The sequence below is a fragment of the Heptranchias perlo genome, chromosome 13, assembly GCF_035084215.1.
Source record: "Heptranchias perlo isolate sHepPer1 chromosome 13, sHepPer1.hap1, whole genome shotgun sequence".
Taxonomy (NCBI): domain Eukaryota; kingdom Metazoa; phylum Chordata; class Chondrichthyes; order Hexanchiformes; family Hexanchidae; genus Heptranchias; species Heptranchias perlo.
The window spans coordinates 36,196,314-36,210,718 of record NC_090337.1 but is presented as its reverse complement, the minus strand read 5'-3'; the positions used below and the strand labels follow the sequence as shown (position 1 = coordinate 36,210,718).

At 41.2% G+C, this 14,405-nt stretch overlaps 1 protein-coding gene across 6 annotated transcripts in view; it reads left to right on the top strand.

Moving 5' to 3' along the window:
* Positions 1-14,405, top strand: part of LOC137331497 (inactive N-acetylated-alpha-linked acidic dipeptidase-like protein 2) — a 715,700-nt gene that overhangs the window by 374,713 nt on the left and 326,582 nt on the right. For all 6 annotated transcript variants that reach the window (XM_067995331.1, XM_067995330.1, XM_067995327.1 and 3 more), the window contains one exon: positions 12,249-12,368. In XM_067995331.1, the coding sequence (XP_067851432.1) occupies positions 12,249-12,368 (120 nt within the window). The remainder of the gene's footprint in view (positions 1-12,248; positions 12,369-14,405) is intronic.

The following is a 14,405-nucleotide window of genomic DNA, read 5'->3' as shown; positions in this document are numbered from 1 at the left end:
TATGGTGTTTCCTACAGTTTGTTATTAAATTAATCGGTTATCTGAATTAAGTCTTGTGCTTAAACAACCTATACGCCGAGGATATTTTTCCCAAACTCTAATTGTAAATTCCCTCTACATGCTCTGCCACCATATGAACAGACACAAGGCTATTCACAAAATATCTGTCAACCATTGTATCTTATCTATAGCTTAATGCCGGTGCCCACTATATTGCTGATTTCCTGGCCTAGATTTGATCTAGGTTATGCCTTTTTAGTGTATGGAACATCTTTAACACTTAAATCTTAGGTGAACAAATAAAAGTTTCACAACTAATTCCTTCACAGAAGCTGTTAAGAGTTTGCGGACCACTTAAAGTTTGCCACTCTTAGAGTTCAGCTTTTCTCCAATCTGTAAGGCAAATAGCCCATAGTCAGATGGATCTCCAAATGTGGCGACCTTGGACCCTCTCCACATTGTGAAAAATTTGAGGGTATATCATTATGAGGACCAGTGGTAATCTATCTTAAAGGTTATATTTTAAGGGAGTGATGAGTACACACACATTCTACCAGGTTGAGTGAGTGAAGAAAAGATGCACACACAAAGGATAAATTAAATTCAGTGGGCCAATTGATGGTCAAGTTGCTGTGTTAACAAGTTTTAGTTAACATCTGTGTACATGGTGCTAAGGGATATTACAGAAGCAGCAGGTGATCTTGTTCCAGCTGTGTATGTTGTTTCCCCCTGCTAGGAAGCCTGATAATTCTGGCAAGGGTACATGTTCAACTCTATTAAATTTCAACTTATAACAGAGCAGGAAAAGCATGTAATTGTACATGTCGTGAGCAGATCAGTTTAGCTCTACAGATGAGATTTGCTCCTGCAGTAGATTCAATGACTTTTATTGGCTTGAGGTGTGGCACCAAATGTAGCTCTTAATGTTACTTTATGTGATGTTTCGTTACATGTGGCGAATTCTTTCAATTTTGTGGACTAGGAGTCTCAAATTTATTTTCTCCATTGTCCTGATCTTATTGATATAGGAAAATCAGATTGTACAACTAGTATTTGTACTTTTTGCAACATGAGCAAGACCTTCCTTATTGCCATCCCTAGTTGACTTGAGAATGCAGTGGATGACTTCTTGAACCGCCGCCGTCCTTGTGCTAATGGTGCTCCCATGGTGGTAGGTAAGGAGTTCCAGAAAACTGATACAGCAACAATGAAGGAACAGAATTACGAAGAATGAATGCCCATGTCAGGATGGTGTGTAAATGTTCCTCTGACATTGCTGCATGTCCTTCTTTGTGGTCGAGGTTGCAGGGGAAGGAGCTGCTGTCATAATAACCTTTATGAGTTGCTGCAGTGCCTCCTGTTGACAGAACATGCAGTACCCACTTTGCCCCAGTGGTGGAAAGAGTGGATATTCAGTCCAGTGGCAGGGGCTCTGATTAAGCGAACTGCTCTGTCCTGGATGGTGTTGAGTTTCTTGAGCGTTGTTGCAGTTGCACCCATCTATGTGACAAGTGAGTATTCCATCGCCCTCCTGATTTGAGTCTCATAGATGGTGGAAAGACTTTGCAGGGTCAGGAGGTGAGTCATTTGTTGCAGAGAACCCAGCCTCTGCCGTGCTCTTGTAGTCATGTTGTTGAAATGGCTGGTCCAGTTAAGCTTCTGGTCAACAGTGACCCCCAAGATATAGATGCTGCAGAGTCAGCGATGCTGGTATCATTGAAGTTCAGAGGAGATTGATGGTCTTTCTCTTGTTCAAGATGATTATTACCTAGCACTTATGTGGCACAAAAGTTACCCGCCACTCATCAGCCCAAGCCTGGATGTTGTTCAAGTCCTGCTATAGGCTGGCGTGGGCAGTTTCATCTATTGGTGGAATTGTGAATGGATCTGAACACTGTGGAATCGTTGGTAAACAGCCCCACTCCTGGGCTTATGATGGAGGGAAAGTCATTGATCAAGCAGCTGATGATAGTTAAGCAGAGAACACTTCCCTGAGGAACTCCCACAGCAATATCCTTGGGCTGCGATGATAGGCCTTTGACAACCACAATCGCCTTCATTAATGTCAAGTATGACTCCAACCACTGGAGGGCTTTCCCACTCACGTTGGAGGTGGCTGTAGACTTTGGAAGAGCAACTGGATTAAATCTAGATACTGGATAGAGAAGAGTAGATGGTTATAGAATCATAGAATGGTTACGGCGCGGAAGGAGACCATTCGGCCCATCGAGCCTGCGTCGGCTCTCTCCCAGAGAAATCCAGCTAGTCCCCTCCCCCGCTCTTTCCCTGTAGCCCTGCAAATTTTTCTCCTTCAGGTACCTATCTAATTCTTTTTTGAAAGCCACAATTGACCCTGCTTCCACCACCCTTTCAGGCAGTGCATTCCAGATCCTAACCACACGCTGCGCAAAAAAGTTTTTCCTCATGTTGCCTTTGGTTCTTTTGCCTATCACCTTAAACCTGTGTCCTCTGGTTTGCGGCCCTTCCGCCAGTGGAAACAGTTTTTCTTTATTTGTCTAGACCCTTCATGATTTTGAACATCTCTATCAAATCTCCTCTCAACTTTCTCTGCTCTAAGGAGAACAATCCCAGCTTCTCCAGTCTATCCACGTAACTGAGGTCCCTCATCCTTGGAACCATTCTAGTAAATCTTTTCTGCACCCTCCCTAAGGCTTTCACATCTTTCCTAAAGTGCAGTGCCCAGTATTGGACACAATACTGCAATTGTGGCCGAGCCAGTGTTTTATAAAGGTTCAACATAACTTCCTCGCTTTTGTACTCTAAGCCTCTATTTATAAAGCCCAGGATCCCGTATGCTTTCTTAACCGCTTTCTCAACCTGTCCTGCCATCTTCAACGACATATGCACATATACCCCCAGGTCTCTCTGTTCCTGCACCCCCTTTAGAGTTGCACCCTTTTGCTTATACTGCCTCTCCTCATTCTTCCTACCAAAATGTATCACCTCACACTTCTCAGTGTTAAATTTCATCTGCCACATGTCCGCCCATTCCACCAGCCTGTCTATGTCCTCTTGAAGTCTATTACTATCCTCCTCACTGTTCACTACACTTCCAAGTTTTGGGTGATATTGATTACTATTATCACAGTATTATGTTAATATAATTTAGATGTTTCATCATTTTTAACATTTAAGCCTTTTGCAATCAGTTGTGTGGCACACTGGGTCTGATTTCTTTACTGTGCAATGATTTTGCATTACTGCTCCTAAAGGGAGGCCAATAAACCTGTACTCTCATATACCTTAGTGGCTTGTTCAAGAGCAGTAGCAAGATAATCCTGGGTACAAGCTACCTGATTATTGCCTCTGTCACAGAATGATGAGAGGCGTTAAGGGCCTCCTAGAAGAAGAGAAAATAATGTAAGAATTTTTTCGAGGTGAGGTTGTTATACTAAAATGTTTGATTCAAGACATGTTTTGTTAGTATCTATGAGAGTACTGTGAAAAATATGAAACAATTTGGTCTTGCTTTGGTCTGGTAGCTGTCCTTTTAATTCAAGCAGAATACATGAGATTTTGGAAAGCCACCTGCGGCCTCAAACCTATTTCATCATACATATTGTGAGATTGTTTGTTATTGTCTCCCTGGTAACAGGTTTAAGAAGGGCGTAATAAAAGAAAAGAAATAACATACAAATACTTGTGAGGTGGAGTTGCAGGAGTTATGCTAGAAAATTTGGTAGTTTGGGACGTGTTTAGTTCACATCTAACACACACTTTTCAGTTATGGAGATGTCAGTCTGTTATTTTTATGAATGTGGCCTGCAGTTATGAATTTACAATAAACAATGGCAATGGGTTAACAGGAGAAAGTCCATTAACAGTGTACTCAGTGTTCCAAATCATTTTATTTCAAAGGTCAAAAGCACTCACTTTTACATTCTAAATTAAATCATTGCTCCCACTGGACCACCTTGACAACATTTTTATTTTGTTTGTATTCTAGTGTTGTGCTGGGAGTCCATGCAAACTCCTTGTGCAATTGGGAGGATTTATTACCAAGAAATGTGGCACAGTCTAGATAAGAGTAACGTGCGACTGCTATCAATGCATCGTTATGATTGCCCAATAAGAGGACCAGTTATATTGTTCTCCTTCAGGACATTGCTGAAATTATGTGGTCATCAGGCAGGAATCTCACTTTCTAACTTCTCTGCTGGGAGGAGTGGATGGTTCATTAATGTTCTGTGATTTATTTATTATCCCCCTCCAAAAACAATGGATAGCACTTCTATGCAGTCTACAACAGCAAGCATTCAGCATAGATGCCTGCATGCTGCCAATTTCAAATTAACACATTTCACTTGTACCGCTGCTGTCAGCAGAGGAAAATATTTGTGATTCTTCTAAAGAGTTTCTGCAGGTGAAGCCCTGCTGCCTGATCACAGTTGTATTAACAATTACTGTTATCAAAAAAAATCGTATCATGACTCCCATCTCTGGCTGTGAAACAACGATTTTTAGGGGATCTTTCAGTGTCTGTGGCTGATTTGATGTGTTTCACTAGGATGCATCCATCAGAGATTATACCCTGGAGAGAGGGGAGCATGACCAAGTGTTGATATGTGCTTTGTTTGTGGATAAAATTTAATTCAGTATTTTGAATCCATTGCAGATATCTGATTATTGTAAAGCAAGACAAACAATTGAGAACAACAATTGAAAATTGAGACATGGTTTACAGGGCTATGGGGAAAGAGCAAGGGAATGGGACTAATTGGATAGTTCTATCAAAGAGCTGGCACAGGCACGATGGGCCGAATGGGCCTCTTCCTGTGCTGTACCTACTATGATACTATGGTTCAAAGGAAAGCTGGATAAACACAAATGTAAACAAAGCATTATTCGCTTTCTGATCCAAGCTGAAGACCTACAAATTCGATTAAGCCCAAAAACATGCCCGTTCACGTGGCCGCAGGGACTATATTAAATTGGAGCTGTCAGCTTGTTATAATGAGTCAGGCATGCAGCCAGTGGTACCCGCTATTCATTGGCTACACGTCTGTTTGCGGGCACGGGGCAGAAATCGGATTTAACTGACGCCACTTAAAGGCAGCCAGCACCTCTTAAAGCAGAGGTGCACTCTGACTGCAGACAGCAGAGAACACTTCATAAGAAAGAAATGGCTGCAAGATTTGTAGATTTGGCCGCTAAGTTCTCTGATGACACTTAAGAGGTCCTGGTCCAGGCGGTGCACAGGATAATGGAGATCCTGTTCCCACAGAGGCCAGAAAGCCCTCCAGGCAACACCTCTATCACCATTGGGAAGAGGTCACAGAAGAGGTTAATGCCAGGATCTTATCTCCCAGGACATAGCTCCAGTGCCAAAAGAAGTTCGATAACCTCACCAGAGTTGTCAAGGTAAGAATACTGCCCTCCTGCTCTGCTCTCACACCTTCACAATATTCCCCTCCTCCGCTTCCCTTCACTCTTCTACAGTCATTGCACGACACCACTCCACCTACTTCTAACACACTTGCACTTCCTGCTCTCACAACTATCTCATTTCCTCATACCTTACACACAACATATGATGTATTCAATCATGACAGGCACATTCTCTAAACACCTCAGAAGGCTGTCACTAAGAAACTCCCTTTTTTCTTGCAAGAGAAGGTCGCCACAGAACATGCGGCAGGAGGCTGCGACCAGAGGAGGCTAAGCCAGTGTACGTACCTTGTCCCTTGTGGAAGATAATATGCTGATTATCATGAGCAGGGGCAGAGTCAAGCCATGGCGAGTGGCAATGCTGGAGGAGACTTTTCGCAGGGTTTACTCACACCTTTTCCTCTTTTTCCCTTCTTACTTCTATGTCACCCTATATACACTGGATGACAAACTGCACTTGCATTCAGCAGCCACTCATCTCTCTCTGCTCTCGCTTCACACTAAAAGCTTACCCTTGTCCCTCTCTTTCATTTCAGGTCCTGAAAATGTTGATGTCTCTGTGACACTTAAGGAAGAGGAGGCCAGCCTTCCTGCAGATGTAGTGTCACTCGATCTGACCTTAGCAAGCACCAGCTCAGAGACTGGCACCACATGTAATTTAGGGGGTAGTCCATGGCCACAAGTGTGCAGGAGGTAGGATAGGGGAATAGGATGCCACAGGTGCTAGTTTGCCAGAAGGCAAGGTCACATACTAGCTCTGCTGCAGAGGACTTAGATGCAGGCTTCGAGGGCCCAGGCTACTGAAGAAGGCTGATGCGCATATACCAGGAAATGCTAGGTTCACGGGGTATCCTTCCAGCGAACCTGTGTGTAAAGGCTCAGAGAATGGAGGAGTCCAGTTCCAACTCATGTTGAGGTTTTGCGTAGAGCATGGAGACCATTCTGTCCAACATGGAGAGAGTGATCAGCTCCATGAACATGGCAATGGCGCCCACCATGATGGAACTTCTGCTGATGGCTTTGACAGCTTCCATGGTAGCTGACAATGCTGCCATGGAAGCTCATACAGCTGTTTTCTTGGCTCGGAGGGCCATTGTTGACATTGACTTCCAGAAAGTCACATCACTCCTGCACGCTGTTCTTGTGCAGAGCTATAGAAGTGGCGTAGATGTACAAGTGCACGCTAACTATAAACGTGTAGATGTACAAGTGCATGCTAACTTTTAATGTATACACTTCTGTAGATGTTAAAGGACCAAGTTTATAAATGGTTACTGCAGCTGAGGGAGCCTTGTCTGTTGGCAACATATATTAGGGAAATGATGAGTGCCACCCATGATTTTGCATCTATTAACTGTAATGGTTGCAAAATTGTGGGGCGTGCACCCACAGTTTCCTGATGTACAATGTCAGTCGGCAAGTCTCCCCGCTGGTAGTGCACATTTGTACAGTCGGTACTTATAGATTCTTGGATGCAAAATTAAAAATAATTGCTTTAACTTAATGTCCAATCATCAATAAGGCACAAGCTTTGTATGTTGGATTTATAGATTTAATTGAATAATTCAAATCCAAAGTTGTATGACTGTGATGGAAAGATAGAGCTGCCCATGTGATATTTGATATTATCCTGTGACAGACTAATTGGTTTACATTTTGAAAACTTGCTTGTGTAAACTGAGTAAATTATAAACACACAATGGCAAATAAGCCGATATTTGTGAGCAGGATGGGCAATGATGGTGATGAAGGAGTTGAAATTAATCTGTCAAGTATCTCAGATCCTGAGCTGTGTAAATGTTATGATTCTCTGTATAAATTGTGTATCTCGAGTAGAATGGAATATACCTTGCATGTGATGTATACCAGTACTTGCCTTTTGGTGCTTAAGAAATTCTGGTTAAGGTATCTCTGATAACTATACAAGGCCCTCTGCACAGTAAATAATTTAGAATATAACAATTTTCAACTTGCCATAATGAAGTTTTAATATACTCTTTAAAATATTGCCCATTTTTTACTTTCAGTTTGAATACATCCATTTCAGTTGAATGAACTACAGCTAGTTTTACAAATCTGATGGAGAGCAGATTTCAGCTAATTTAATATTAAAATTGTTAAGTATTGGAAAAAAATCTCAAACTCTTAACATCAGTGCGGTTTTCCTTTAAAGCTGTCCTTGGAGTGGAAATGCGGGCCGTACAGATAATAAAGCTAATTAAAAAGTCCAGCTTTCAGCCAGGTTCAGTTTTATGTTATGAAAGTACCCTGCTAAATGTTACCACTGAATGTGAAGATTAATGTTTCCTCAGGGCTATTAGTAACATGTTAAAGCAATGCCACACATCTCATTGTAACACCTAGCAATATTAGATATTAGTCCACTCCATAAATCGAGGTCTACACCAAAGGATTTAAGAAATGACATAGCTGAAAGTTATTTGAAAATTATTTTAGAAGTCATCATTTTACTGTGTTGAAAAGATGAGTGGCAATTTTTTTAACTGGATGATGGATTGATATTACTTACTATCACTGTCTGAAATACATGGGAATACAATTTTGAATTTGCATTTATTTTTCTTCAAGGTAGCTGTTAACCCAGCAACTCTTGGTGGTGGGTTGGGGGGTGGTTCAGGGGAATTTTAACCCCCGCCCCCCCCCGGGCAAAAATACGGGCGTGGGGCAGTGAAACTGGAGCCTCGTAGCCCCACAGAAAAATCTTGGGCCTCTCCTGCCCCGAGCTTCCCTCACTTTCCTGACCGCGATCCCTTTCAAACCACAATCCTAAAGACTTACCTGAGTGTCAGGGACCATTCCCTCTGGTTCCCGGTGGCGGCCTCCTGCTTTCCCATTTTAATGAGTGGGCAGCCGACTTCAAGGCCGCTTTGGTCAGGAAGTTGCCCAGCGGCATGTTAATGAGGTCCAGCTGTTCAAATCGGCTAGGTATCCCTTCTGCTGCTCCTGGGTAATTATTTCCCCTTTTAGAATTATTATCCTTGATTAAATGAATTGGTATATACAGCTGTATTTGAACAAAGTTTGAAAACATTAATAGGAGATATTTCCAGCCAATATTATGTAAACGGGTTTCAAATTCACCATAAGAGAAAGACTACTCTTTTAAATTGGGCCAACTGAAATAACAGACAAAGTAGGTCCAGAATTTATACCACTAATTTCTTTGTATCTGATCTGGAGGGATATGTTCTTCGTTGACTAATGTCGGGGTTGTAAGATGCATCTTTCGTATATTCACTTGCCTGGCAAAAATTGCTGAACTGACACAATTACAATAATCCCAAAGTAGACATGAATCATAAATTGTTCTAACTGGATGTTATGTTAGAGAAACAGTGGCCAGTGCCACAAAGTGGGTTTGTGGCCACAATCTGCTATCTAAGTTTTTGATCTCAGTCATGCCACTGTGAGGAAATGCTGAGCACAACTTGGGCAATTTTTTTAGGAAAGAGACAGTCAGCTGGATAGGCATCACTCTACACTGTTATGCATGTGATAGCAACTAATTCAGGGTGAGGCTTGTGAGCTGGTCAGCCACAGTTAGTGCATGGCCCAAGTAGACCAAGGTAAGGGGAAAAATAAATGCAGAAAGATATGTCTTCTCACCAATAAACAAATAGACTAACTGACTAAAAAGTTCCTTAATAGCTCTAATTGTTCCTTGGTGGCTGATATTACTTGTCAAACCCACACTCATTTAACAATCTCCTGATCTGATTATTACTGTGAAATGAATGCTTCCCACTGTACATTGTCAGCAACAGGTATTTAATTAAATTGCATGGATTATAGATATTCTGTGTTCCTTTAAAATTAAAGCAAATTAAAAGAAAGAATGAACTTGCATTTATATAGCACCATTTATGACCTCAAGACATCCCAAAGCGCTTCATAGCCAATGAAGTACTGTAGTCACCATTATAATGTAGGGAAACGTGGCAGCCAATTTGCACGCAGCAAAGCCCCACAAACAGCAAGAAGATAAATGAACAAATTAAGCTGTTTTTGTGGTGTTAGGAGAACACCCCTGTTGTTCTTCGAATAGTGCCATGGGATCTTTGACGTCCACTTGAGAGGGCAGACAGGATCTCAGTTTAATGTCTCCTCCAAACGAAGGCACCTCTGACAGTGCAGCACTCCCTCAGTACTGCACTGAAGTGTCAGCCTAGATTATGTAGAATTACATAGAATGTGCAGCACAGAAACAGGTCATTCGGCCCAACTGGTCTGTGCCGGTGTTTATGCTCCACACGAGCCTCCTCCCTCCCTACTTTATCCAACCCTATCAGCATATCCTTCTATTCCTTTCTCCCTCATGTGTTCATCCACCTTCCCCTTAAATGCATCTACGCTAGTCACCTCAACTAGTCCTTGTGGTAATGAGTTCCACATTCTAACCACTCTCTGGGTAAAGAAGATTCTCCTGAATTCCCTATTGGATTTGTTAGTGACTATCTTATATATATGGCCCACAAATGGAAACATCTTCTCCACATCTACCCTATCAAACCCTTTCATAATCTTAAAGACTTCTATCAGGCCACCCCTCAGCTTTCTCTTTTCTAGAGAAAAGAGCCCCACCCTGCTCAATTTTTCATGCTAGGTATAACCTCTCAGTTCTGGAATCATCCGTGCAAATCTTTGTTGCACCTTCTCCAGAGCCTCTATATCCTTTTTAGAATATGGAGACCAGAACTGTTCACAGTACTTCAAATGTGGTCTAACCGAGTTTCTACACAATTTTAACATAATGTCTCTGCTTTTCAATTCTATTCCTCTAGAAATGAACCCCAGTGCTTGATTTGCATTTTTGTGGCCTTTTTAACCTGCATCGCTACTTTTAGTGATTTGTATATCTGTACCCCAGATCCCCCTGCTTCTCTACCCCATTTAGACTGTTATTATCCAAGCAGTATGTGGTCCTCTTATTCTCCCTACCAAAATCTAATACCTCACACTTATCTATATTGAAATTCATTTGGCAATTACATGCCCATCTGGTATCATCTTTGTTCTGATATCACCCTTGTAAATCACGAGAATGCTCACACACAAACCAAGGTTGTAAACTGAAGTAAGGCTGACATTGAAGGAATGAGACGGAGTGGGACAAAATCACAGATCTGAGCAATCACATGTGTGTGGGAATCCCCTGAGAAGAAGGGCACTTCTCAACGACAGACAGGCGACATTTCCTGGTGTATCTTTACACAGTGACCGGCTCTTTCAATATGTACTCAAGTCCTGCAGAGGGACTTGAACCTACAACCTTCTGGCTTCAGAGGCGAGCAGGCTACCACTGAGCCAAGGCTAACACCTGCCTTAATTAAAAATTTAAATTTTAATATTCACCTCCCATTTCTTTCTGTTCCAAAAGATACAAAATAATTTCAGTAAGGCAATGAATATTTTGCCACTATCACTTGGATTGTTTGTTAGTGAAAGTTTTCCCTTAGTGAAATCTGTTTGAAAACAGTGGAACCTGCTTAATTGTTTTTCCCGATCACGAGAGGTTTCACCGTGTCTGAGCTCATTTTGTTAGCTCACAGCAACAATGTTGGGCATTCTTTTTTAATTTTGCCACCACTCACCTTTTTTTTTTGCGTAGGTTTGATCAGGCAAGGCAAGATAGAAAAGTCTGGTCTCATCACATTGTAAATGCAGTCGGGTGGATAATCTGCTTAACAAACCCAGCAACATTTCCTCAGTCTATGTATCAGCAGCGAGTCTATCACTGTCCGCTTTTGCAGCACACAGCTTTTTGTAAACAAGGTTGTGTCTCACTTTCCAGTGGCACAGGAATCCATTTGATGCTTCAAAGCTTTCCATGCTCAGTTCATTAGCTTTAGCTTTTAACGGGCAGCCGTCAAGCGGGATTTTCTGAGCTCTTTTATGATTAAACTACCTAAGCAGTGCTTCATCAACACCAGCCATCTTACTTTCATGTGTCTCTTTCTTATCCTGGTTCTTATTTTTTTCCCCAGTCCTTCAAGATGTCCGCTTTCCTTTTCAGAGTCTAGAAACACGAGATTGAGAAATGCCATGTATCTGTGTGATTAACTTTTGAATCCTCAACTCCTTCACTCTGTTCAAAACAGCCATTTGCTCACACAACGATAAGTCACAGCACTTTTTTTGTTGAGCCATCTGGAAATTTGACTTCCATTCCTTCCTCAACCACACAACACTAATAAACAGATGGAAACCAGGTCAAACCGGTTCTTGGGTGTATTGACCACCAAACCCAATCAGACTGAAAAGTGAAAGTCTCAGGTTCAAAGGTGATAAGTCTCAATAAAGTAGAATTCCTGCGCACCACACTTGCATATAAGCAGGAAGTGCAATAAATGAGATTGCTATAAAATAAACTTTTCACAATTGTAAGTATAAGGAAAGAAACAGACTTTAGAATTGGTTGCGTTAAAACGGGAATTGCAATCAGGCGAGTTGCAAATAAACGGGTACAACTATATTAACAATGCTAACTGGATAATAAAAAATAATTACATTAATAAGGATAGTTTTCTTTCCTAACTAGAAAGAACATTATTGTTTATTTTTCCTTTTTCCATAGAACTTTCAAATGTTTAACTTTCATGGTGTATTAAATTAATTATATTACCTTTTTTTTTGACAGAGATTAGAAACACTCCATTCATATTTTTCACTACTCAAAACTTAAGTATTCAACTAATACCTGTACCAGTTTTGATTGCGTTACTGATAACTAGACAATTAATGGGCCACACTGACAAATGCAACAGCAGAAACTGTTTCATGAATGTTGAAAACACTTCCTATGTCTTGTGATTTTTCAGGCGGAGATCATAGATGTACAGTATGGAACAATTGATGATCTGCTCCGACTTCAATCAAGTACCATTGTTACCAAAAAAATTGCACTAATTAAACTTGGACAGGTGCCTTTATTGTATAAGGTAAAGTAAATTAAAAATATTCTGGGATTTACTTTTTACATTAAGAAAAAATTCCTAATATGCTAATTGCTTTTAACTGATTTTATTTGAAATGCAAAATGACAGATAATCAATCAGAAAACCATTGAAAAGAATATGAACATGAAAGACAAAGTTAATAAAATATTTTCATAAAATGCTATTTTCATTTGTAAAATAATACCCAATTGCATTTTGTACTCATCAGTAATTTAGCATTTATGGTATAAAAGCTATCCATTAATACATCCTTTTTAATTTCAGAGATTTGTTTACAAATGGGTTCTTTGGGTGAAAACTTTTATTCTCCTTCAAATGTCTCAATTGACCCAATTGGTGCAGTATTTCTTTTTCCTGGAAATTGTCACTAAAGAAGACACCAGTAGAGTGCCGACATAAAGAAAAACTTGCATTTATATAGCGCCTTTCACGATCTTGAGCCATCCCAAAGTGCTTAACAGCCAATCAAACACTTTTGAGGTGCAGTCACTGTTGTAATGCAGGAAACGCGGCAGCCAATTTGCACACAGCAAGCTCCCACAAACAGCAATGTGATAATGACCAGATAATCTATTTTTAGTGATGTTGGTTGAGGGATAAATATTGGCCAGGACACCAAAGATAACTCCCCTGCTCTTTTTCGAAATAGGAGATGGGATCTTTTACATTCACCTGAGGGGGCAGACGGGGCCTTGGTTTAATGTTTTATCCAAAGACGGCATCTTCAACAGTGCAGTGCTCCCTTAGTACTGCACTGGAGTGTCAGCCTAGATTTTGTACTCAGGTCCTTCTGACTCAGAGGCGAGAGTTCTACCAACTGAGTCACAGCTGAAATAGGAGATTCTGCAACTAAGCTCAATAACGTTGATGTCACTTGCAAGAAGGTCCTAGACAGATTTAAACCTGATAAATTCTTGAGATGGAAGACATATACCCAAAGGTGCTAAGTCAGATAAATCTACAAAGTAGATGGCCCCACTTTAGGAACCTGTCACCTAACATCAACAAGAAGGGTTACCACTCGTTAAAGAGTCTAATTGTCGGTGATGCCCATCTGAGGATCCTGCATCAACGCAGAACATCAGGAAAGCGCTCACAATGCCTTTGTCCTTCGCCGCTCCGTCGTCAATAACTTTATTCAGCGGGGAGGGAGAAGGACGTGGATGATTTCTGGGGGACAAAGCGTAACCACTGAAACCTACCTAATGACACCATTCCGCATCACAAGCAACGCAGCACAGGAAAGGTACAACTGTGCACATGCGACGACCTGCACGTGGTCAAGAGGACCATTGGAGTGCTTATAGCATGCTTCTGATGCCTGAATAGGTCAGGGAGTGCTCTACAGTACACTGATTAAAGTGGCAAAATTCTAGTGGTCAGACAAGATGCCCATGAAACTGAAGGATCCTGACCTGCATGTCCCTGAGCCCATGGGTTGTGGCCTCCGGAGGATCGCACAGTGACAGCGGCCAGGGTAGCCAGATAGCTGTTGGTGGGTCAGATGTTTGCACAATGATAACACTCACCCCCCAACCCCCACCAAAGTTCCACCAGAGGAATGGAGGTGGTGGGAAACAATATAGAATAATTGCAACAGGCTATACATATTGTTGAAATATCGTTCAGTCCCATATAATGGTAACTAAGTGATTATCTAATTTTTCACCAGTCAACTTCAGTTCAGCTCTTCCCCCAAAGTTTTAATGGCATTTTTCAGAAAGCTAGTCTGTGTATTTTTGTTGGTCTCGTATGTTTATCATATTTGATTTTTAAAAAATGGATCCATCCATCTATGATATTCTGTCCTATTGTGGTATGTTCAGAAGTACTTAAATATTTCAGTGTGTAAACTGTTACATTGTTCCCCTTATGCAAGTCTTGATTGTGATCTTAATCATAGTTTCATATTTAGTAGAATAATACATTGTGCATTACATAGTATAAAACACCTGTCCTTATAAAACTGCAAATCGTTTGACTTACTGTGAGTATTGCCTCTGGTGATCTGCTAGTGTA